The following is a 25,154-nucleotide window of genomic DNA, read 5'->3' on the forward strand; positions in this document are numbered from 1 at the left end:
ATTTTCATTGAGTAAAACAAACGTATAGAAAGGGATTTGGGGGAAAGAGCAGTTGCCTGGCTCTGAGGGGTGGGAAGTCATCTGGGCTCCCCTGGGTATGGCTGTGCCTCCCTGGCCCAGTCATTTTATTTTATTTTATTTTTTTACATTGTGTTTTTGAATTTTGTCATCACTTGTTGCACAAACTAGTTTGGGATGAATTGCTTTAGCATGAAGTCTTCTTTGTGATGGCGTTTGGTTAGGGCCCTGCTGCCTGGAGGAGGCAGCCGCAGGCCTGAGTGTCCCACCTGGCCAGGCCCCTTCCTGGGCCCTCTCCCGTGCATCGGGACGTGCTGCTTGGGTTGGCACTGTGGCCACGGGTTTGGTGGCCCTGCTCTTCAGCCCTGTGCCTGCCACAAGTCCCCTGCTGTAGAGAGGTCCTTTCCTCGGAGCGAACACCTCATTTAGCTCCTCACCCCTGTGAAACCAAAGGGAAGGCCCCGCTGTTGCTGTGGGGTGGATATTTGCATGCACCTGTAAAACACTATTAAGTAAAACAGAGGAATTCAGAATATAATTAATGTCTTCTATGTTAATAAGCTGATCCTCTGCATACTCTTTCTCTGCTATCGTGGTAGGCCCATTGTGTTTTGAGTTTGGCAAATTGATAGATGGAGGAAATCTGTCATCATGAAATTCTGTGCTCGCATATATAATGCCTGGTCCGACATGGGAGTTTGTAAACATCGTGGCTCTTCAGAAAATGTTATCAAGGCATTTATCTATAGAAAGAAAAACATAATCCGCTCAAATAATAGAAGTCAGAAATAAATAAAATTTAGAGCTCAATTGTGGATTTAATCTTATTGATTTTGGGGGGTTTATAGTATACTTTTGCAAAGATGTGGAGAACGATTGATTGTATGCTTAATTTTATCTACTTTTTAAAGAATAAATAACCTTTATCATTGTAAACTTTGTCTATATACATTAACGTACAGTGTATATTTAAATTGTTTTAATAAATTTCACCATTAAATAGATTTTTCTCATGATTTCTAAACTTCTGATGACTTGTTAGGTCACCTTACAAATATCCCTGTATCAGCTCTAGTGAAAGAAGAAAATTCATACAGAATAAATTGCAGGGCTAGAATTTTCATTGAATGAATTCATTAAGGGACTTGATTATTTTATTTCACTTGGCAGCTTTGAAAGTGTATGCAGTGAATTCAGCAATCGCTCAAAATGAAACCATCTAATATCTGGATCTTGGCTTCTTAGGGCTGCATTATTGGAAATGTGAATTTCTATATAATGCACATTTATATATTAAAATAATTATAATAAAAATAATCCAAAGAGGGATTCAGCAACAATGATGATTTTCTCCACAGAGTAGTTCTGTTTCATCAATATTTCAAATTGTTTTCAAACAATTTGTGTAGCTAATTCATGAAGTGCTGTTTAATCAAGTCTTTAATAGCCTCCTATTTGTCTTCATGAGCCTCTGTAAGATGAGAAGCCAAGCTTTAGATACAGTGTTCTATATTCCCTTGGCGTCTTTTTCAGTGTTTAGCTCCTGGTATGTGATATGGTGTCATTCTGCTGCACTAAGGAGTATTTGCTTTTATATTAAGTATTTTCCATCATAATGTGAGAATCCATGAGCATTCTCTTGTTTAACAGTATAATTTCCCATTGTAAATATAACAAGTATCACAGAGTGAAAAATATAATATGTTGTAATAAAAAATAACTCTAAAAATTTTGTATGCACTTCAAATACTGAAACTGTAGTGATGCTATGGCATAGTGGTGGCTTTCTCTTGCTGATACTGACACTCTAAGGCTTTCAGGATGTCTGTTTATAAAATATGAAGAGATTATAATATCAGGTAGCATGTCTGCAAGCATTTAATGAAAAATCCAAAGTCAAATGTTTTACTGGTATTAATCTTCTTCAGTTGACCTAAATGTAAACGCTTGGTTTTTATCACTTTGTATCGTGTATTTAATTCTGATTTCAATATGTCTTGTATATGACATCTTCCACATAAACTCGCTTAAATCATCTGAAAATACAGTCAGTGTTGCAGGCATACATTTGACTTTGTTGTGATATATCCTATCTATTTGTCTTCCAGAATTCTAACATAGCTTTTCCTTTCTTCTGTGGCAGGATGACAAGGACTTGGTTCATGAATTTGTTGTCGCTGAAGGCCTGACTTGCTTAATCAAAGTGGGAGCAGAGGCAGACCAGAACTATCAGAACTACATCCTGAGAGGTATGAGAAATGTGTCTGAAAGGTGTTTTTATTGCTGTGAAGCTCTCACAGGTCGCTACAACTCGCAGCATGTTGGAAACGTACCCCTCTGGTCCAGAGTCTTGCAGATGTAGGAAAATTAAGGTGGGATTAGTGCTCACTGCTGATCAGGATGAAATGGAAAAATAAAATACTGATATTCTCTGTCGTCCAGCTTTTTATTTCAATTATATTGAAAAGCCCTAATTCTAAGAAAGAAAAGGCATTCTAGAGCTTGCACTGGATAATTGTAAATGTCAAAGGTCACAAAGCAACATAACTTTGTGGAATGGGATTAGTAGCTAGTCACATGAGAGGGAATAAACAGCAAGACAGTCATATTTTAAGGTAAGTTGGCTGGAAGCAGTTTCAGCTATCTGATATTTTGGAGCTAAATAGGTAATCAGAGGACTGTGTTCTGTTCTTTGCACTTAAAAAGACAACTGGCAAAGGTAGAATTTGGGGAGTGATGTGGAAAGAGTCGTACTGAATTAGAAAGCTGACTTACTGTATAGTGTTCCTGCATGCATATCATGTGTGCCTGCATGCAATTTTTATTTAGCAAGGAAACCCAGTCTGCAAATCAGGAGAGTTCCTTCAGTGTTTTGAAAGGTTATGACTGAGGGCAGAGCAGTCATAACAAGGGATCCATACTGGTGGGTGATCTCATAGTCAATAGAGAGCACTAATGGATGCATAACTGTGGTGGATTGCTCATCTGAATTTTCTTAGACTGACGTACAAAGCTGTCCCTGAAAATGTCAGTTTGATATATTTAGCTGACAACACTCAATCTGAAAATTGAGGAGTAAAATACGAAAATAGAAAAAGATTTTTCGAAGAAGCAGAAGTGCTAAGTTACTGAAAGCAAGAATTCAAATAGTAAGTGTGGTTTTGTGCAAAGAACTTGAAGGCTGTACAAATATCAGCTTTTGGGATTGGATAAGACACCAAATCAGTACCACAGAAATTATGTTCTATGTCAGTAGTCGTGCAGTGATGTAAATGTAATTGAATAGTAGCTTGCATATAGTCAGAAGTTAAAGACTGTTAACCACAACGCAAGTAGACAAGAACACAGAAATATATGAGAGGAAAAAAGGCTTTCTTTACAACTGGGAAAAACAAAAACAAAACTTTCTGGGAGAAAATCAGCTATCAATACTCTCCAAAAATTCAGTCTGGAAGCAAAATAAAGGTGCTGCATTAGACAGCCTGGCCTTCAGTCCAGGGGGTTACTGCTTCATCAGCTGAGCATTGATCTAGTGGCTGGGTGATGTCTTTGCCCTTCAGCAGGCTTTTGCAGTCAGGTATTGGAAACTCAAAGCAAGGAAACCTGATAGGTGTTTACACTACCTGAGCACCCAAGTGGCCTTGCAGTCCAAACACTGGATTGCCCCGCAGCTCTTCTTTTCCTGTATCAGATAAGATCCAGGGCACTGAGCCTCCTCACTGACAGAATGACCCACTAATACCAGAGTCGCTCACATCAGACCTAAGATCCTTACGTTAAGAAGATGCTTTCAGGGATTGGTACTATCTTACAAATACCCAAATAATGGCTTTTGTTCCGCCCATTTTACTGGCTCTTGACACTGAAGTAATTTTCTGGGTAATATATCCTAGAGTCTGCTACAATAATAGGATTTTTTCCGTGTGATGGGGCTTTTATTTCAGAAATTAAAATTTTCACGACTGTCTTTCAGTAAGTTCAAAGCTTGTTGCAACTCCAAGGTTTTGTCAGCTGGTTTTCAGTTCCAGGAGCTAGCGTGTGCTCTCCGAATAGGTCTGCATGTGCAACGAGATAAAGGTAGGTTTGGAAGTACAGTGTAGCTGGCCAATCTTATCCAAATACATTGAGGAGTGCTGAAAAGAAACATTAAATACACAAGAAAAACACTCTTACATGATGTATTATTTTTGGAAGGCCATAGACAGTGGCTGAGTTTTTTGTTATTGAGATTTAAAAAAAAAAAGTCTGTCTAGATTTTTTTTTCCCTTACTGCTGTGATGTCCTGGTCTTGTGGTTCCTATTGGAGTGGAATATATCCTCCTTGTTTTCAATGGGCTTAACGTGAATCATAAAGGGATAGGATTTCTCTTTAGTCCCATATCCTGTCTGTATTTCTCCAGCACCTCTCATTTAATTCACTGTTTTCCTCCTATGCTACTAACACAGCTTACAGGGCTAACAGTAAATAGCAGCCTTCGCCATTGCATTGCTTCTACTGGCAGGGCTTACCCATGTGCTGTCATCCTTGGTTTTGATGAAGTGGTTTCTGAGTGTTTCCTATTTGCCTGCAGTCTTCAAGAAATAACTTTGTACCTAAAAGGGAAAATAGATTAGAAATACAGGCATTTGTGGATGATGTAGGTGTTCAGTACCTTCTGCGTTCCCAGGTACTAGCCATTTCTTGAACTCGCTTTCCTTTTTTTCCTAAAAGTCTGTGTTGTTTCACTCTAACGCTTCCTGATTGTGCATTTCTGCTTAGCAGTTTTGACTGGGCTCAAGGCTGGCTGAGCTGCCAAAAAAATGACTAAATATGACTCACAAAAGTTTTAGTTACTTTAATGGGTGAATGGAAGATAAGTGTGTCTTTTACATGCAATGCTGAGAAATCAGGACAATTGTTTGTCAAGTGCTGAAGAGTGACCGTTTATTTCTGGTAGGTTCTGTGAAATAGGATTGTTTGACAGCACCTCTCCGAAAATATTTCCTTTTGTCAGTCTGTAGTCTATGGATGTGAAACAACGGTAGTCAGAGCTTCACTCTTGAACTGTTCTGTTAAAATACTAATTGAGGAAACAGATTTTCTTCTTCCTTACTAGTTCTTCACACTAAATTTTCCTCTTTGATTTTCCTTTTAATTGTCATGGAGATGTAAAGAAACTGTGTTTTGTGGGATCCCCCCTACAAACAGGCTTGCTTTCCTTTTTTTTTTTTTTTTTTTTTTTTCCCTCTCCCCACTTTGGGAGAGAATATCCTTACGAGCAATGAACTCCACTCATTGCACTGAACCTAAATGTTTCTGTGCCAGTTACAAGATTGCCTGAATTTTCAAAGCCAAATGGAAATGGTGAAAGATAAATGAAAATAGTCATGATTGATGAATGTGACACAAGCTAGGTGTCCAGTCCAAGCAGAAAGAGGCCCTGGCCTTACTGCAGCCCACGGTTTCAAAAACGAAGGGTGAGGAAAAAACTGCAGCATCAGTGTGTGCTTGTGCTAGGGTGTGCTTGAATGAACCTCTGCAGGATGCAGAAGCTGTATGCTTATATGGGGAATGAGAATTTGGGTTTAAAGTCTGGATGAGATGTTTTTTGTTTGGTGGTTTTTGTTTGTCTTTCATTTTTGAAGGAAAAATGGAAATGTTTGGAAGGAGGCTAGGAGTTAGGATTTGAGGCAAAGTTTGTGCTTAAGCCACCTCCTCCCCCAAAAAATCAAAACCATTATAATAAATCTGAAAAGAAAGACATGATGTGTGGTCTACTGGAATAATCTGTGCTCCATTCAATAATCTGGGCAGAAGACTGGGTTGTAGTGGAACCAGTTTGGGGTTTTGTATTGCAGGATTGCACTTCTGATGAAGTGATAAAGTCCTGTTGGTCTCTACAGACACTGCAACGAGCACAGAAGGTGAATGTGATGGTCCTGGCTGAGGGATAGGATATATTCTCAGGGAAAGTGGCACAGCATTTAAAAGGATTAAAAGTCTGTAGCTTCATATACACAGTCAGCAACATCTTTAATCTGCTAGAACAACAGTTTAATTATTATGCCCAACATTTTTTTTTTCTTAGCAAATGTGGTTTATTTTGGAATTGCATTTTTTACAAGCATGCTTTTATCTTTGCACAGATAAAATGAGCATATAACAGCACTCATCTTCTCTCTTCATTTTGTGAGGCCTTTGGGGATTTTTAAGTAATTTAATGGGAGGCTTTTACCAGAAAAGTCCTGTGCGAGCCCTAAAGTGTAAATAAGAAAGAACAAAGCATCGTAGACCACTGAAATCATGTGTGAAAAGTAACTCCAAGGCACATTCTGATCTTTGTTACATGCTTAAATTACGTAGGAGTCCATTGAATTCCCTTCAACCTTAATATCTGTGATCTACACTGTTGCAAACTGCCAATGCCAGGGGACCAGGGAGGTTACCAAAGCACAGGAGCGGGAATTCAGGAGCCTGAAACTTCCCAATCCCACAGTGGGACTTGAGGATGAGAAACCCTTTGATTCCTCGCCAGTAAATGGGAGCCAAACTTTGCAAGGAGATAGATGGAGAGAAAGGTGGCCAAGAAGGCCAACGGCATCCTGGCTTGTATCAGGAACAGTGTGACCAGCAGGGCTAGGGAGGTGATCGTCCCCCTGTACTCAGCTCTGGTGAGGCCGCACCTCGAGTACTGTGTTCAGTTTTGGGCCCCTCGCTACAAGAAGGACATCGAGGTGCTTGAGCGGGTGCAGAGAAGGGCGACGAAGCTGGTGAGGGGCCTGGAGAACAAGTCCTACGAGGAGCGGCTGAGGGAGCTGGGCTTGTTCAGCCTGGAGAAGAGGAGGCTCAGGGGCGACCTTATCGCTCTTTTTAGGTACCTCAAGGGAGGCTGTAGCGAGGTGGGGGCTGGCCTGTTCTCCCACGTGCCTGGTGACAGGACAAGGGGGAATGGGCTTAAGTTGAGCCAGGGGAGTTTTAGGTTAGATGTTAGGAAGAACTTCTTCACTGAAAGGGTTGTGAGGCATTGGAACAGGCTGCCCAGGGAAGTGGTGGAGTCACCATCCCTGGAGGTCTTTAAAAGATGTTTAGATGTAGAGCTTAGGGATATGGTTTAGTGGGGACTGTTAGTGTTAGGTCAGAGGTTGGACTCGATGATCTTGAGGTCTCTTCCAACCTAGAAATTCTGTGATTTTGTGAAAAGAAGTATGGCCGTGGAAGTAAGGCCACGGGTCAGGTTTTCTACCACGGCAGGCGACCAGCTCAGCCATGAATGTGCGCTGAGGCCGCCAGCAGTTTGGCCTATTTATAAAACCGGAGGCACGCGATTTCACCTGCACACCAACTTTAGCACAACCAGCTCTGCCGCATATTCTGGGAAATCAGATTAAAGTCCTAAAACAGCTCGGAGATGTGTGGTAAGAGACCATCTGGTTACTGTCTGTCACCGGCACGCTGTGTGCCTGGGGATGTCAAGAAGCTGGAGGAAGTAGAAAGCGAGGGTGAGGCTTTGCAAGCGGGCAGTGGAAGCTGCTGTTGATAACCCCTTGCTCTGAAAGCCAAACACAACGTTATCAGCAAGCTGAGGGTATTTCTGCATCGAGCCAAGGGCTACTTGGAATGCTTGGGTTTATAAAGGTGCTCTCTGTAACAGGGGCAACCCATTTCCAGGAACCAGCTGGCTGCATTTACCTAAGAGACCCCTCTTTGTTGCAAGGACCAGAAATCCTCCAGCGCTCTTGAATTTTCCTCCCGCACCTGGACAGACTGTGGGGCTTTAGCCTTTTGCATTAAAAATTGGGTACTACGAAGCATTTAGCATAAACAAGCATGTGTTTCTGCAGTAAACGTATGCAATGCTTTGTATCATTGGCACTGCTTGTGCAAATACCAAAAGAATAGACATAAAATGAATAAGAGGCTATGTCTATGCTAAATAAATGTACCTTGCTGATTTGGTAGCACAGCAGTAAAACAGGTGGTAGTAATGCACGTTTGGTAGTGGAAATAGAGCTAATGCTATGTAGCGTGCATACCTTGACATTCCGTTTTCGGCATGGACTGGAGAGCTGTGTGAGGTATTCCAGCTGTAGGAAGGTATTCCAGCAACTTCAGAGCGATATGCTGAGAGCTCAAATAGAACAGACAGCACACGATGAGGCTTTCCTTTACATTTATTTCTTGTTCTGAAGCCAAATACCAAAACCTTCCTGATGCTCTGCTCTTGAACTTCAGTGTGCAGGTATCCACACGTAGCTGTGAAGTTCTTGTCCTTATCTTTACACATTCAAGATGGCTTCTTATGTGCAGTCCTTTAAAAATTATGTAAACCTCTCAGCTGATCTCGAAATAGCTTCAGTAAGGGCCTGGGCCTTAAAGAGAAATCAAGTGCCTGAAGCTTGATTACTTAGGGGTATTGCTTCTGAGAGGGACTCGATGACTTAATCGCCCTGTGAAGCCAATTCTTTGATCTTTCTGCAGAGTCCATTAGAAAATGTATCGGAGTTGGACACCTGTCCTGTAGGGATTTGACCAGTGCCTCATTCATTCATGTTACACGGGACAGCAGACTGCAGCCCCGTGAAACTGTGCCAACACTCAGCAAATCCTCGTGGAAGCTCCATGTGGAGGTACGGCCTTGGTTTCCCCCAAGCCCACACCTAAAAATGTAAATAAATAGAATCACAGCTGCGTTAGCAAATTAGTGTACCTGTGCAAGGAAGACCTGCCCGTCAGCAGCACTGCTGAGCTTAGGTACAGCACCTCTGTGATGCAGCCACGGGGTCTCCTTTTGAGAGAATCCCACACCGCCAGATTTCCATCAGAGATATATCGAGCTCATATCAAAGGTAATAGTGATGGCATGGTACCTTTTACTATGTACAGAAACTGTAGATCGTTCATTCTTCTGTGTGTCTTGAAAAGCCATGGAATCAAAAAATACGAATGGATTTGGCATCCTGGTTCATGAACTCTTTAGAAATGATGAGGTTGGGATGTTTTTCATTGTACTGGAAAAAAAGGCACAGTATACCCTCTCCTCGGCCATAATATTAACAGCAGACCTTGGCTCAGAAGTTGAATCCTCTTTCATTTCTGCAGATCTCTCGTTAAGGCCAAATGCATTTGTTTACTTTTCCAAGGGTAGCGGGAGAGCTTGACCCTGGAAACCTTGCAGTTTAAAACGACAGAAAGCATCCTACTTGCTTTCCTCTCTATCCTCAGAGCACTTCCTTTCTTGTTTTCTCATCTGTGTGTTTTTAAATGACGTTCCTTAGAGTCGACCTACACATTCATTGCACTGAGAGTTTCCTACCAAACAGCAACCATAAGTGTTCCCTTAGCTCGTGGAGGAACCCCCTTCCCTCTCCTTCCTCCCTCCTCCTCCTCCTCCGCTTCCCTCCCTCCTCCCTGGATGCGATTCCGATCCGTGATCCGTCTGGAAGCAGAGCCAGATGGTCCTAACGCACGGCGTACAGCGCGGGTCCTCCCAGCCTGGGATGGGAAATTGGCACAGAAGCAAATGTGAGTTCAAAAGTTGAACCACCAAACAGTAATTTACACATCTACAAATAAACCCAGCGGCTCCGTGCGCCCTGTGGGATTGGCCGTCCGTGTTGTGACTGCTCGCGAGGAGAAGATGGTGTTCTCAGAGCCTACGTGGAATTCAGCAATAACACCACCATAAAGTTATGGATTTCCCTTGTTTTTAGAGCTGACAGAGTCTGGAAGGCTTCGGGTTGCTTTCTGTCTACATGAAAATGAATCTTTGGGTTTTTGTGCAATTTTTTATGCTTTGTGAAATTCCCATGAAACGTGACACCTCGGGCTATGCAGGCTCCATGTAAAACGAGGAGCTGAACCATGAAAAATGCACATCCTTAACTACTAAGCAAAGAATAAGTACTTGGAAAGTGGTCTCCGGGGTCTTAAAAGCCATTTTGGATGTTATATGATTTAACTACTCGAACTTTATGAACAAGTCTTGAAAACAAGGCACTGGTTCCAACCGGTAGGAGCACATTACAGAGGATTTTGGCCTTTTTGTAGTAATCTTTGAGCGTGAAGTAGCCAAAACCTGATTCATTAGAGAAGAGAGAAAATGTGCAGAAAATAAAGACATTCGTAAGCTGGTACATACTTGCACAAAGTACCCTGCTATTAGGGATTTTGCTATGAACTGTTTGTCAAGAATATATGCATTTAATACGCTACAAAGTAAAGTGGGGAAAGTAATGTTTGCTTGTCCCCATTTCAAGATAAGATGCTTCTACAGCTCCTTGTGATTGCGATCATTGGGGTCGCACACAGAGTGCTCTATCCCAATACACAAGCAGGGAAAATTAAGGACTTTAAATGGATGCAGGGGGGGAGAGTCAAATGTGTATTTTAAATGTAGGATAATTAGAAAGTGCTGACTGTTATTCCATCGAGATGATAATTATAATGATGTGTCAAAAATGAGCTTGTTTGAATGTCTTCAGAGTTAATTTCCCTACACAAATATACCTGAATTATTTTAAGCTACATCTGAGCCCTGTAGATGTGCATTTCTATTGCTCATGTTCTCATAGGTGCAATCAGAAAATTAGAGTGATAGACAGAACGCCTAAAATACTTATCTTAATTGCTATGAATGGCGACCTTCTTGAAGCCTTTGTATCAGAATATTTTTAAAAGCCCCAGAGAATTTAAGACATTAAAATCTAAGATACTTGCTTGTGTTAGTGTAGTGTTATTTATAAATGTATCATAGTGTTCATGTGTATGTGTACAAGGAAGAAAATATATAATCAGAAGCTGACAACAGTGAGGGATGATTTTAGTGAGCATACGGGAATATTAACATTTCTTTTTGCTGCTGTGGAGGGTTCCTGCTTACCTGTTCTTCTGCACGGCTCTGAGGACCACGGAGAAGGTACACTGTAAGGAGGCAGAAGTAGTTAATGGATGCATATTTGCAAGGGCTGAAGAAGAAAAGATGGGAACACTTATTGCTGCTCCTTAATGAAATACAGGGAGCAATTTACTGTCTGTTAGTGCTCTGCCTCTCCCCACCTCCAACACCTTCCATGTGCAGGACTCGAGCTACTAATGGTGGTATTACAGTGAAGAGAGGAGAACATGCTCTGGTGCCCTTACACATGTAGATGTGAAGGTAGTCAGAGTATGGGGGCAGGGACTGAGAAAACCCTGGGTATGCAGCAAAGCCCGGACACCATGGCAAGGCAGACAAGTTATTGCATCTTCCCTCTTGAAGCCAGAAGGAAAAGAGGTGAGGTTTGCAGTCCCTGCCTGCTAGAGGAGGGAACAGACAGGTTTAGTGCATTCCTTAGAGCTTAACAAAAAGTTGGAATTGAAGACCACCTTGAACTGTGGATTTATGATTTTTTTAACATGTTTCTTTTCTCATCACGTTTCCAGGCAAGAAGGAATTTTTCCAGTTTTCAGTGTGTGAGGCATTTCCACTATTTTCCACTTAAATTTCGGTAGCTACAGCCTGTGCTGTCAAGACAGGAAAGAAGGTACTGATCTCCTGCCCCCTAGTGACACAAGGCACTGAGTTTCATTAGCTGCCAAAAGTACTGTATATGCATTATTCAGGGCGTTTTTTTTTTCAATAATGGATCACTTTGAAATTTCTTCCTGGAGGTTTTAGTGAAGAGAGTCTATTGATGTAGGTGCCATGCAAAATAAGGCCTTCTTTTCATTTGCCTCTTTTTAACTTGTCAACAGCTAGAAAACAGGCATTCTCTTCTCCTAGAGATGATGAAAGTGATTACAGAAAAAAAGAAGAGGGATTATTCAGGGTGTACAAGAGTAGGGAGGATCTGTTGCCCTAAGGCCAAGGCTGGAGTGTTCCAGTCCCACAGACTGATGTTTCTGAAAAGCAATGACTAAGTTGTAGGAGTGGGGTGATGTATTGATGACAATCTTGCTCAGAAACCTAAACATCTTTGGAAGAAAGAGCACGTAGAGGAGTTTCAGCTTTGCACTGATGGCTCTGCATCATACTGGGCCCAGAAGGACACATCAGAGGAGAGAAAATGGTCTGTGAGCTACAGAGAGAGTCTCCATAAAGAAAGATTTCCCCACTGCCAGGAAGCCAAGGAGGGGTAACATGCCTCAGGAAAGATTACTGATTAAGGACAGATCCTAAGGGTTAGCTTTAAGGAAAGGCTGTGATGGACAGACTCTTTTAGAGTTGCTGGTTTTCTTTTTACATTTCACAGTTCCCTGAAGTGGATAAAGTTTTAAATAAATAAATAATCTGTTTGCCAGGAAGAATACAGTTAGAGGGCTCTGATGTTACAATGCATTGACTTTAATTGTTGAGGTGCTACTCAGGAATACCTAGTATACTTAGAGCATGTTTTAAGTGGGTTTATTTAAATGACAAGTGGGGTCTTAAAGACTTCTGCCAATATTGAGCAATATCCTGTTTCCTCCTCCTATACCTTATCACCTGCCTAGACAAGGATCTGTTTCCCCTCTACCTGCCCTTCTGTGCCTCCCCACCCAGTGCCCCGATTTCCTCATTTTGTAGTCCAAATCTTTGCTTTAAAACCAGGTCTGTCGTTTTTTTTAAAGTTACACCCCACACTGGCTTTGGGTATGGTGTGGTTGCGCAGCACTTCCTCCTGCCGAGTTTCTTCAAGTCTCTGTTTGCAGACTTTTCCTCTGGCTGCTCCGTATCTCAACAGCCTGCCTCTGTGCAGAGGGCAGTGTCGGGGAGCAGACTGTTTTCTCACCCTGCAATGCAATGAGCAGAAGTTTTGCTTTTAAGGCAAACTTTTGAAGTAGCTTTGAGACATGGTTTCCAACTTCTCAAAAATCAGTACTGGGACTCAAGGTGGTTACTTTTAATATATAGGTTAATATCAGTGATGCAAACAGTGATTGTAGTATTTATTAATCATGTATATTGGCTTCTAAAAAGGATACATCTATGAGGCTTTTGATAAATGTTCCTAAAAACTATGTTCCCCAAGATGATTATGAACAGATGCACTTAGAATACCACTAAGCTTGATTAATAAAAGTCTTGAAAACTAATAAATGCCTGTATGCCTTATTTTGCATGCATGCGTGCCCCCTTTGTATGCAAGCTGATAGTCTTTGATCACACAGTGGGTATGGCTTTTTCCACAGCTGCTCTGATTCAGCTAGTGAGCCCTGTCACACCTGTGCACTTCATGAACACCTTTTAAATAGCTTGTCATACCTTCAAGGCTTTCAGGTTTATTTCTTGCTATGTAAATTCTGTTATGCTTGTTTCTCTCATGCATTTTTCTGTGGTTTGTCACTAATTGTTATCCAGGACCTTTACAAATGCCACGCTATTTCTAGAAGCTGAAGGGGCAGCGTTATCTTAATGTGGCAGATAAGGAAATGAGGTACTTGGGACCAGACGTATTCTGAATTCAGAATGATTCAGTGAGACTAGGTGATGTTTGAGACTATTTGGGCTGGTTTGTCAGACGTCATATGGTACTTTCTGTTCATGCCTTTTTAATCTTTACTTTTTTGACTTCTTTTCCAGTTTAGACTCTTGCCTAGCCTGTCCTAGCTTTCTCTATATCTGATCTATATAGACAAGAACCATTTTCCCCCTCCCACATCAACTTCCTTTCACCTTCACCAGATTATCAGTTCATTTACATTATCAATCAATATTTGTCAAATAATTAATCAATAATAACTACACATCAATTCTCATCAATTCATTTGCACGAATTTATTCATTAGTGTAAACTGTTTTAAACATCTTTTCTCCCATCACTTCTTCCTACCTCTGCGCTGTCTCCTGGGTTCTGGCACCACAGCTGTGTTTGTGTGAGGGTATAATGAATTTGACAGAAGAAATGTGTACATTTGAAAAATTGCTCGGTGGGGTAAAGAGGTGGATATGTTGCTGTTGTTTTGGATGTTTCTCAGTGCTGTCAAATAACCCGGTCCAGTTCTCTGTGCTGGGACACAAGCCCCTGTGCTGGCAAAACCCTGAGTTTGACCCAAAACAAACAAGTAAGGGAGAGTGTTTCAGTACTGCTATCAAGTATGTTGTCACAGTTTCGGTCTCTTATCTCTAGTCCGTTTCTTTCCTCAACATCTCTCACGTTAGTCCTAATCCCTCCAGCTAAATAGCTTTTAGTCTTTTCTGTTACTTCCCTCATTTATCCCAGTCAGTTCATCTCTTTGCATAACTTTCAGATGCTCATCAGCACTTTGTCAGAGTTCCTGCTTTAATTTTTCCATTTCTTTGGGCTTCTCTGAGTTTAAACTTCATTTCCTTCAGAATTCTCCTCCTCACTATCTGAGTAACCAGATAGTTCATTTAAAAATAATAAAAAAAAAAAAAAAAAAAAAAAAAAGATTAAGAAATACTACAATCACGGTTTCCATCACTGATACTAACCTATATGCTAAAAGTAACCGCCTGGTGTTCCAATATTTATTTTGAGAAGTTGGAAACCATGTCTCAAAGTTACTTTAAAAGTTTGCCTTAAAAGCAAAACTTTTGCTCATTGTATTGCAGAGTAATAAATACTTATAAGCTTCTTGGTCTTATTTTGAGTGCCATATCCTTCCTTGGTGGGCAGTTGCTGGGATTGTTACAGGGATATTTTGAGCACCGAGGACTGAGGTTGATTGTATATTTCAAGTAGAGACTACTGTAAGAATCAAACATGGGTCATGTCAAAACCTTTTAACTACATAATTTGGACACATCTTAATCTGGTCCATATGAGCTTTTTTACTGACATGACATTATAGTCTTCCTGAATTTTCCAAAGAGCACAGCATATTTATTTATTTGTTTTTAGAAATCAAACTCAGCAATATTTTTAATTCTAGTAGTATGTTCACTTTTTGTTTCCTCTTCCTGCCTTCCACAAGCCCACCCTCAATACAGGAAATGTTAGAAAATTTCCACGAAAAAAGAAAGTGATGTGATTCAAACACCACACAGAGGAAGTTTTAGTCCAAACTGAAAACGTTAAAAATTTTGGACAACTAAACCCAGGAGAGTTTTCAGCGGAATTATCAGGCAGTTGTTGTAACAAGCAGCAAGACCTGTGCCGTATGTAATGAACCTTCAATTTTAGTTTCACGAGGCTGATGGCTCACTACTGAAAACACGTAGGAAAATCATGCTTTATTGGCTAAAATGTAATGTCCCTCTTGTTGCTTTATGCATTGCTTTATTCTGGTCTTTAGCTATCATAACATGTTGTTAATTGTGACTAATAAACTGGTTACACTCATAGTGTAATGGTTTGAATTTTATTAAGGAAGAATAAACAAAAACCTTATTAATTTTTAAGTAATATTCTAATGTAGCGTTCTTGTGTAAAATCTTCGCCGTGAATCAGCAGAGCAATACTTGACTGAGCAGTAAATTTTGGAATGCCTGTTTGGAGCTTAATTTTATATCAGTACTTCAGAGTAAGTATGGGCAGTTAAATACGCACTGTGTATCGTTTGAAATAATCCTTTTTGGCTGGTTTGTAGGGCAGGATTCATCTCACCTAATTCCAGTTAACTTGTCTCAGGCAGTCAGCTAGACCCCAAGAGAAAACACGCCTTTGTGATTGAGCTGGGTTTGCTGCTTGATTGGCAGTTTTTCATATCTGCTGTTATCTTTTGTTTCTCTGTTTTCCATCTCAGGCCATTAGTCTGTCTGCAATTACAGTTTAACATAGGAAGAATTTGAGCACTTGATGCAATTCAGTTCATTTTAGTATGGACTAGTACCTCAAAAACAGCGGAAGGAACTCAGCAGAAACTGCTTCAGACCTGTAAGCTATCTCTGTTATGACAAGAAAGTCATTGGTAATATAACGTCCCAGGCTGAATGTCTGTGATCATTTCCCTCAATTCACTTGATTGGATGAATAGGTGGAAAACAGGGGGCCTGAAGACATTCAACGCGCTGTCATATAGTCAGCTTTGTGAAAGTATTTGTCCTTCAGTGCCTTTCATTGCATTTTGGGTTGCAGGGTGGAGGTGGGGGAGGTATTGAGGTGAGGAAAAAGACAGAAAAGCCCAGACAACCTGCTCCTGAACTCGGGCATCAGAGAAAGCAAACATCTATACTTGACATTTTCAGGCTTTACGAGTCCTGATGGTGCAACACGTTCATTGCTCTAGCGTAGTTAATAACTTGCTGTAAAAAACCAAGCCACCATTATGTGTTTAGTGGATGTGATGGTTCCCTGAATCATCCAGTAAAAGAGCAAGACTTGCTCTTTGATTTTAGGAGCATCTTAGCAAGATGATGCCCTTTGCTGATTTCCTTGACTAGCATTCATGGATGGCAAAATGGTCGTTTCAATAATTTTTAGCCTCATTGCTGCAGTTGAACAATGATATCAGTAGAAACATTTGTGATTTCTGAAAATCGGGAGAGAAATCCAGGATTTTATTCATTAATCTATGCCAGCCTTACCAGCTTTGGCCAACACAAGTTGTAGCACACGTCCTAAACCTGATGTAACAGCTCTGTGGTCAGATGTGCCACCTCGAGCCAGTGAGGGTGGACGTGGTGGCCCGTGTGGGCCCAGGTTTGGGGAGCTGAGTACCATGGACAGGGGCGGCACAGCATCAGCCTGTGCAATTGCCAACAGTGTCAAAATAGTCGTATGAGCCTGAAGAGTTGGTGCCAAATCAGCAATTATTAATTGCATGTAAAATAGGTGTGCCATCTTAAGCTCTTTCTCGCAGGCATTTTGGATTCAGACCTCCATGCAGTTGTGTTTGGCCCAGAGGTGTTCAAGGCCCTAAAATGCTGTGTGATAAAGAAAGCAAGAAGCTTTGAGAAGGTGCTGCATGGGTTCGTGAAGTCCTCTTACCAAGTGTTTCACACTTTGTGCTGAGAAAACCCTTCCTAATGCCTTTTTGTGTGGAGTGAGTGTCAGGCTGTCATGGCCTGTACCCTTCAAATGACATTTTGTTTGAACGCAGCGATGCTGTGATCTTAACCAGCCCTGTTCTAAAGTGGTTTTTTGAGTTTCATGTGAGCTAGGCTGCATACGGAGCATTGACATGCTTCTTCCAGATGTCTACCAGAATATATTGCTTTGTTCCAGCCAGAGCGCTCAGGCGGCTCTTTGGTGGTGGTTACCCATAGATGGGTGTTGTTGGAAACATTCCCTTGCACAGGCTGTGGCAAAAAAAAAAAAAAAAAAAAAAAAAGTTTTTTTTTTTCCCCATACTGGAGCATAAAGGTTCGTTTCACTAATGACTGTTGACAAAATCTTCTTGCTTCAGACAAGACCAAGTACAGAAATGAGACCAAGACATTATACTTTGTGCTTGGCGTGTTGGAGAGCCACGTGCAACATCAGAGCAAGTCCAGGAGGAATGATCCATACTCGAACACAACTTCACCACCTTAACCATTGCGTTGTCTTGCTTGCAGCTAGGTTGATGGTTTTCCCTTCACTCCAATGTCATGTTATTTTGCACTCGCTGCTGTAATTCAATTTACAGGCTGAATTCTATAAATAAATATTTTATTTTGGTCTTCCTTGTCAGTATATCAGTGCATTGCCCTAATGTTCAGGGATTCATTTATTCAGTGTGTGTTTTCAGCAGCAGTTTCTGGCCTACGAGACTGAAGAATCCCAGTGCTCTGAAGTTATGACTAGTTTAAAAAACAAGAAGTTATTAGAAATAAAAATAAATAAAAATATATAAATAAAAAAAACAATATGGAATCTTTCTGTTTATAGATGAATTTCTGCATGTAACAGGTATAATATTTTTAATTTTTACTCTGCAGTCAAAAGACCAAGAAGCTCAGAGGAGGTTCTCAGCTAATGACATCACTCCAGACCTGAGGTTGTAGTTAAAACACGACCAGATTGCTGTGGAGTTACAGGAACTGCTCCTTATCAGATGATGGTGCTGCACACAGGCACGATGCATGTACATCGTGACACATTTTGGTCTTAGGTGTTGTAAACCGGGATGGTTCTTACCAGCAGGAATTTTGGAAGTCTCATTTCAAACAAGATTAAGACCTGATTGGCCTCTTGGTTGCACTTTTGTTTATCTCACTGACACGAGTAGGAGTTAACTCCTGATGTGTATGAAACACACAAATGGAATCCAGAACTCCTAAAAAAGAAAAAAAACGCCCTTCATAGTTACTTGCTTGTCATGTTATAATGTTCATGCAAACAAAAATACCATAATACTGAAAATTATGTTAACTATTGAAAAAATAATTTCTGTCTTTCCTACAGCACCAAAAGATGAGTCTTGATTATATTGACATTTACTGGCTTTTTTTAATTATTATTATTTATTTGAATGGCATCATAATCACTCCCTTAAAACATAAGAGCTTTTTTTGGGTGAACACTCTGAAAAGTTCATTACAAATAACCAGGGTAATTTAGTGCTGCTTTAGCTCAAATTCCCATTTTTCATTAATGTTCTTCTGTGTTTGTTTATAAACTTTTTTTTTTTTTTAATTAAAAAAAAAGCCCAAGATTAAAACATCCTGCTTACTGGGTTATCCCGTGAGAACCACAAGCACATTGCTGCACATCTTGAAATGCCAGTACATATCCTAGTATATACTTCATATAGAATACATAGGACTGTGGTTTCTCTAAATATAGTGTTTTGTTTTGTTTTTTGGCATTTCTACTCTGCCCCCAGTTGTTGTGTTCCCAACAAGAACCATATTGCATCTATGGGCTTTTTTATATTCTTTAATAGCTTGAAAGAATTTTAAATCTATGTTCTTCTCGCTGCTAATGGGGAACACTTCATGCTGTATTTTTGGAAATGATTTCTTTTGCGTCTTATTTTTCCGAACAGATGAAATTCAGAGACCTTTCCGTCAAATTAAAGAAAATTTCAGTTTTTTATGTCATCCTCTTGATGCTCCAGTTATTCTTTATACTGCCATTATTGCCAGCGGAAAGGATCCAGCAAATCAAAATTGTAAAGACAGCTTTAATTTTACAAAACAATATTCCCACAATAATGGGCTTTAAGCTTTCTATTGGAATCACTTAATAACAGTACGCTATGATGTATGTACGTCAGCAAAAAGATAGCTTCTGCTGCCTCTAGCTGGAAGAATTTAGGGAGGAAGGCATTGCCTTCCTGTCCCACCACAGCAGAGCAAGACAGATTCGACTCTAGCTGTTTTAGTCTGACCACCTGTAAAGTCTTGTTTCATTTATTGTCTTTAAAAATGTTTTGTTTTGAATTTTGTGCGTGAAATTACATACTCAGGGTGTTCTCTTGAGCATGAAATGAAGCTCCTCCCTGTAATGATTGGACTTTGATTATGCTGCTTGAAGGTGGAAGCAGCAGGGCCCTTTCTGCTGCCAGAGGAGGAGGATGTCCTCGAATGCCACAAATGAGAAGCACTGCGTTGCAGACACCTGGGAAGTGACTTGGAGAGCTCTACTTGCTGCTGCTCGGAAAGAGATGGAGGGGAGCAGCACGTGGCTGCTACTGCTTGAATAAATTTGTAAGATGAGTGCTGGGAACTAAGTGTAGAATTCTTCTAAAGCACGCCAGAGAACCTGCAAATGCTTTCAAAATAATTTCATATTTTTATATATCATATATAATTTGTATATATTTCATATACCTTTTCCTAATACTGAAGTATGAAGCAAGACTAAGGATGTTACAGGATTGCTTTCCTGTACCAGACTAAAATGCAGCAGTCTGAAAGTTAATAGTGTGTATTAGGAAGCACAGACTGCAAGGAGGTTTAACTTAAATTGCCATTTAACTCATTGTCTGTGTAAATTATTCAGGATCAATGATATTTGAATAGAATCTCATTGCTGAAGAGAAAAGCAAACTGACCCCCCTTTTTCTGAATGCAGTCTTACTGAGGTGTTTGAGATGCAAAAATATAAGGAGGATGAAACTCTAACAGTTTGCAGATGTTGGCTGTGAAAGCAGGCTAATGTGATTCCCTCCCTGCCATCTTGATTATGACACTTAGCCCATCCTCTCCCTTCAGCTAGGTTGCACCTGTGTTCGCTTTGCCTTGTAAGAATCACGTTTCTGTTCTCTCCCTTGAATTGTTAATACAGTGGTGTTAATACATCATCTCATGCCATTTTTCAGATTTGGTTGTTGTAAAGCTGTTTTCTGAAATCTATCTTTATATCTGTAATAGAATCTGTATTGTGTAATATAATCCGTAATCTGTAATTTTCCATTATGTTCTTGACCTCAAAACCCTGGGGCATCCTCTCTTATTCCCCTGAATGCGTGACGGAGCTGGCAGTGCGGGTACTTTGACAAGATTTCATGGGCTCTGTAATATCTGCCCCTTCTATTATTCTCACTCATTTGTGTCCTGCATCAATGAAGCTTCTGTCTCATGGAAGGGAAGGTGTTCATAAGCTAATAAGTGCTGGAAATCTTCCAAAGGAAAGGCCTGTCCCACTTCAGCAGGAAATCTGTTTTCTGATATACCGCAGAGACTGGCATAATTTAGGTAAATTGTCTGTATAGCTCTGCTCCTGTAATTCTCTCTCGTGGAAATAAAACTTAATGAGAAGGCACTTCAACTTATTAGGAAGCAGTAGGCTCATATTGTCTACATTTTTCACATTTCCTTTATGGCTTTTTATAGCAGTGCAGAAAGTCACTCAGAAAAAGTCAGGAATAGGCAGTGGATGTGCATTGCTTCCTTTTTTTTTTTTTTTTTTTTTTTTTTTTTGAGGTTTTTGTTGTGATTTACCCATTAATCACATATTTACCTCAGCTAGTAGAATCAAGCATGGTCTTGTATACTCTCTCCTCTCTCTGTATGCGTATATATACTATCAGTGGAAATACTCGGGTCCCCAGTATCTCTGCTGTTCTTTGTTTTCCTCTTCTTAAATCACACATTTCATTCCTGCTGCTTATACTATTGCAGTGTTCTTGCTTACGGAAGGAGTTTTCGTGTAAAATGCGTCATTTGGGCTTGTTTAATGTAAGAAATCACAGGTGTTGCTCACATGTTTTCATATTCCTTCTTTCCAGAAACTTCTTGTGGCAGTTTTTCTTTTGTTTATTTTCCATCAGCGAAAACTGTAGTTGTGACTTCGATTGGATGGACTTTTTGCTCCTAAAAACTCAGGCTGTAAAGGTGCCTTGCACTGAAACTCTGAAGATGAAAGCAGCAGAACCATTGCTCTTCCACTAAATCCCGTTTTGTTGGCTTAAAAGCAGTGATTCAAAATTTGGGTTTGAAAAACTTTGTTAAAGTGGTGGAAAAAAAAAAGAAAAAAATACTTGCAGACCGGTGGAGACAGGCTAGGTCTCAAAATGATATTTTCTTGAGCTTTCTCTGCATCACCAACTGAAATGATACTCGAGTAGAAAACAGTGATGAAAGCGATGTGAAACATCAGCTTTTCTGTCCACGTATATTGTATCATCTTGGACGCTAAGCGAGGCAATGTCATCTGTTGTTTGTACCACGCATTTTGGCTGTAAAAATAGAATTCTGAAACCACTGCGAAGGTCTGGGCTTTGAAAGCATCGTTTGAAAGACCTTGTACAAACAAACTGCGGCCCTTTTTTAAATTGGTCGTACACACGTGAAAGAATTTATCACGTAGCGGCTTTATTGTGGTGCTATAAGACTAGTGTTTTGGAATTGGTGTGTGTAGATGTGGATACATACAGGTAGGTGTGTTTACCTACACATGGATTTGTGTACAGGATGCATATTTATGAATATTTACTTGCACAAACGCGCACCAAAACAAATATGTGTAGCTGCAAGATGTGGGGAGAAGAAAAATGTTGCTGGACTGCAGAAGTGACCTGGAAGAAGTAATGTACACTGTAATAAAGGATTTAATCTCCTGCCTGGGATTTCCCAATCTTTCAGCTCTCCCAAATTTATTTGCTTAATCATAATTGTAAGTGCTAATGCTAGGTGGGTTTGGAAAACTAAAAGGAAAATATTTTCATGATTGGAAAGCAAAATTCTTCACACAGATCTTGTGTGGTGTTGCTGACACCAGGGTGTTCGTGACTGGGCATGCAAGGAAATGCACAGTATGGCTAGCCCTTGAGTTCTTTAGCCTATCAGTTTTGTGTTATTAATGTACATTAGGTGAGCAGTACGTACTGCGCGCGCTGTGTACGGAGGGCTTGTTAAAAGTTGGCAGTCTAGATTTGAGGGAAAAACGTGATGAGAAGGCGGCAGAGGCAGTAAGTGCAGCTGCATCCCATTCCAGCTGTGTAGCCGGGGAAGGCTGCGAGGACAGCCTGTGGGGAGTAGGACCCTCTTCAGAAGATGGGAGGATGCAAAGGGTCTGCAGCGTTTCCATGAGACGTTTTCAAATAGCTTTTTTTTAAGGAGATGGCGAGCACAGCTCAAGTTGACCATTTAGCCCTACAGGTGCTGTTTCCATGAGGCGGCTGCTTTTCATGAAGCATGTGAAGTGCATGGAAAGGGTTTGCTTGTTTTGTTAGTTGGATCATTTCCTGCAAGCATGTTCTTAAAGCCCTTTGACTAATGAGAAAACTATAAAGTGTTTCTTTTGGCAAGACATAAATAAAATATCGTGCTGGAAATCATCCTGAAAAAGGAGACGTTCTGTGTTCAAGCAAATCCCCTCTCTCACCTTCTGAAAACTTCTGAAATATTCCTTGTTTCCTTCTACAAGGTTGGGGGGGGGGAGGAAGGGAGGCAAATAAAGCAAAAGGGCATTATGTATGTGGTCAACCCAGGGGAGAAAAAAAATTCACAACTTAATTGCTTTGCTAATGCTGCAATTCCTCTACGAGACCTTTCCCGAAGTGTTACCGTTTGTGTTGCTGGACCAGCCAGCTGAAATACATGTAGGTTGTGTGGTGGTGAACGTGGCTCCCTCCCTCTGACCCTGCTCAGGAATTTGGGAGGCTGCAGGGGAATTGCATCTCTTTCAGAAGCAGCAGCATGGGGCACCTTGCTGCTGCCGTCACCCCAGTTCACTGCAGGCTGGGCGGGGGGCTGGTTTCCATTCCTGCTTCATTCAATAAGCACATTGCAAGGAAGAGCAGTCGTTCTTCTAAAGGAAGGTTTCGGAGGAAAAGATAGCTATCTGTCCCGCTAAAAAGCAGCATTAGGAAAAACTGGAAGGTTTTGTGGGGACAGGGCCTTATAGTCTGCAGAGTTTGTCTAGAGATTTATGTAGTTTGGATAAGAATTCTGGCTCTGAGCCCTTCTGTATGTTAAACTTGAAATGAGATTAAGGAAGATGAGAAAGAATAGACTTTATTTTTATTTTTTTTTAATACTTGTACCGACAATGTTGACTTTTTCTCTCACCACTTCATATTTTACTTTTTTTGTAAAGTCACTTGGGTTGCATGCAATTTAGGTCAGTAATTTCTGTAACTAAGAAGCTCTCTCGCAAGTTGGTGTGCAGCCTCTCAGAGGTTCACACAGAGCAGTGTATTGGAGTCTCAACACTTTCTCAGGAAGATGTAAAACAGTTTAGTAACATTTATTATGCAATGGCTGTGTATAATTTTTTTACAGGTTTAAATCAGCTTTGTTACTGTGGTGTTGATTTTTTAAAGCTCTTTGAGATTTTTTAAGCAGCAGCAAGCAGCTGTCCTTATTCAACTGATATAGTAGGATAACTACTGTTTACATTTATTTTTTCTGGTATTTGACCACAAAATGTGAATTACTGGCTTTGAGGCACTTCTGTTTCTCTTGCACTTTATGCTAACATAAATTTCTTTGAATCAAGCAGTGAATCCAAATGGGTATATTTCTGTTCCGCTAAATTTTCTTCACTGAAGAAGCACCTTGAGTGTTTTATTTATTTTTATATTTTTCCATTATTTATACTGTATGGAAAGCAAAAGCCTACCTTTCTGCCTCAAGCGATCAGAAAGGTTGAGGTTAGTGAAATTTAATTCCCAGTTGCAACTGTGAAGCAAATTTAACAACCCTAGAGATAATAGCGATCATTTTGTGAAGCGCAAGGAGTCTTACAGCTAAAGACAGCAGCAGGTACCCACCTCATAGCTTAGTTTTCTGTGGACAGTGTCGTGGTTCCGCTCGAGTGGGCAGCCGAGCTCCACCACAGCCGCTCTCTCACTCCCCCTCCTCAAAGAGGAATGGGGAGAAAATATGTGAAAAGGGCTCAAGGGTTGAGACAAGGATTAGAAAATCACTCAGTAATTATTGTAACGGGCAAAACAGACTCGGCATAAAGAGATAGTAAGATTTATTGCCTACAACTAACAAGCGAGAGAAGTGAGAAAACAAAGGAAAAAAAAACAAAAGCACCTTCCCCCCCATCCACCCTCTTCCACCTCCTCGCCCCGAGCGGCGCAGGGGAACGGGGAATGGGGGTTATGGTCAGTCTACAGCACTTCTTCTCTGCCGCTCCTTCTCGGTCACTCTCGTCCCCTGTGCTGTGGGGTCCCACCCACGGGATGCAGTCCTTGATGAACTGATCCGGCGTGGGCTTCCCACAGGCAGCAGCTCTTCCAGAACTGCTCCAGATATGGGTCCGTACCACGGGGTCCATCCCTCAGGAGAAAACTGCTCCAACCTGGCTCCCCTACGGGCAGCAGCTCCTGCCAGGTCACCTGCTCCTGCGTGGGCTCCTCTCCACGGGCTACAGGTCCGGCCCGGAATCTGCTCCGGCAGGGGTCTTCCACAGGCGGCAGCCTCCGTCGGTGCAGGGCCACCTGCTCCACCGTGGTCTCCTCCACGGGCTGCAGCATGGAACCCTGCTCCACCGTGGTACTCCATGGGCTGCAGGGGGACATCCTGCTTCACCATGGTCCTCACCACAGGCCGCAGGGGACTTCTGCTCCGGCGCCTGGAGCACCTCTCCCCCTCCCTCTACACTGACCTTGGCGCCTGCAAGGCTGTTCTCTCACTCCCTTCACTCTCCCGGCTGCTGTGTGGCGCAGCGTTTTTTTCCCTGTCTTAAATATGCTCTCACAGAGGCGCAAACAACATCGCTTATTGGCTCAGCTCTGGAAAACAATGGGGCCCTTCCCAAACATGGGGCAGCTTCTAGATCTTTCTCACAGAAACCACCCCTATGGCACCCTGCTACCAAAACCTTGCCACGTAAACCCACTACAGACAGAAATACGTCATTTGCCCCATTTTGTTTCACAACCTGTCATTTTACAAAGAGAACTTGTTCTG

General features: G+C 41.3%; 1 protein-coding gene across 3 annotated transcripts in view; it reads left to right on the forward strand.

Annotated features, from left to right (window-relative positions):
• FHOD3 (formin homology 2 domain containing 3) overlaps positions 1–25,154 on the forward strand; it is a gene marked incomplete at its 5' end in the record, with an annotated part of 402,496 nt that overhangs the window by 209,592 nt on the left and 167,750 nt on the right. For all 3 annotated transcript variants that reach the window (XM_084282072.1, XM_084282074.1, XM_084282073.1), the window contains one exon: positions 2,162–2,267. In XM_084282072.1, coding sequence (XP_084138198.1) covers positions 2,162–2,267 — 106 coding nt within the window. The remainder of the gene's footprint in view (positions 1–2,161; positions 2,268–25,154) is intronic.

The sequence above is a fragment of the Netta rufina genome, assembly GCF_964035555.1.
Source record: "Netta rufina genome assembly, chromosome: 2".
NCBI lineage: Eukaryota > Metazoa > Chordata > Aves > Anseriformes > Anatidae > Netta > Netta rufina.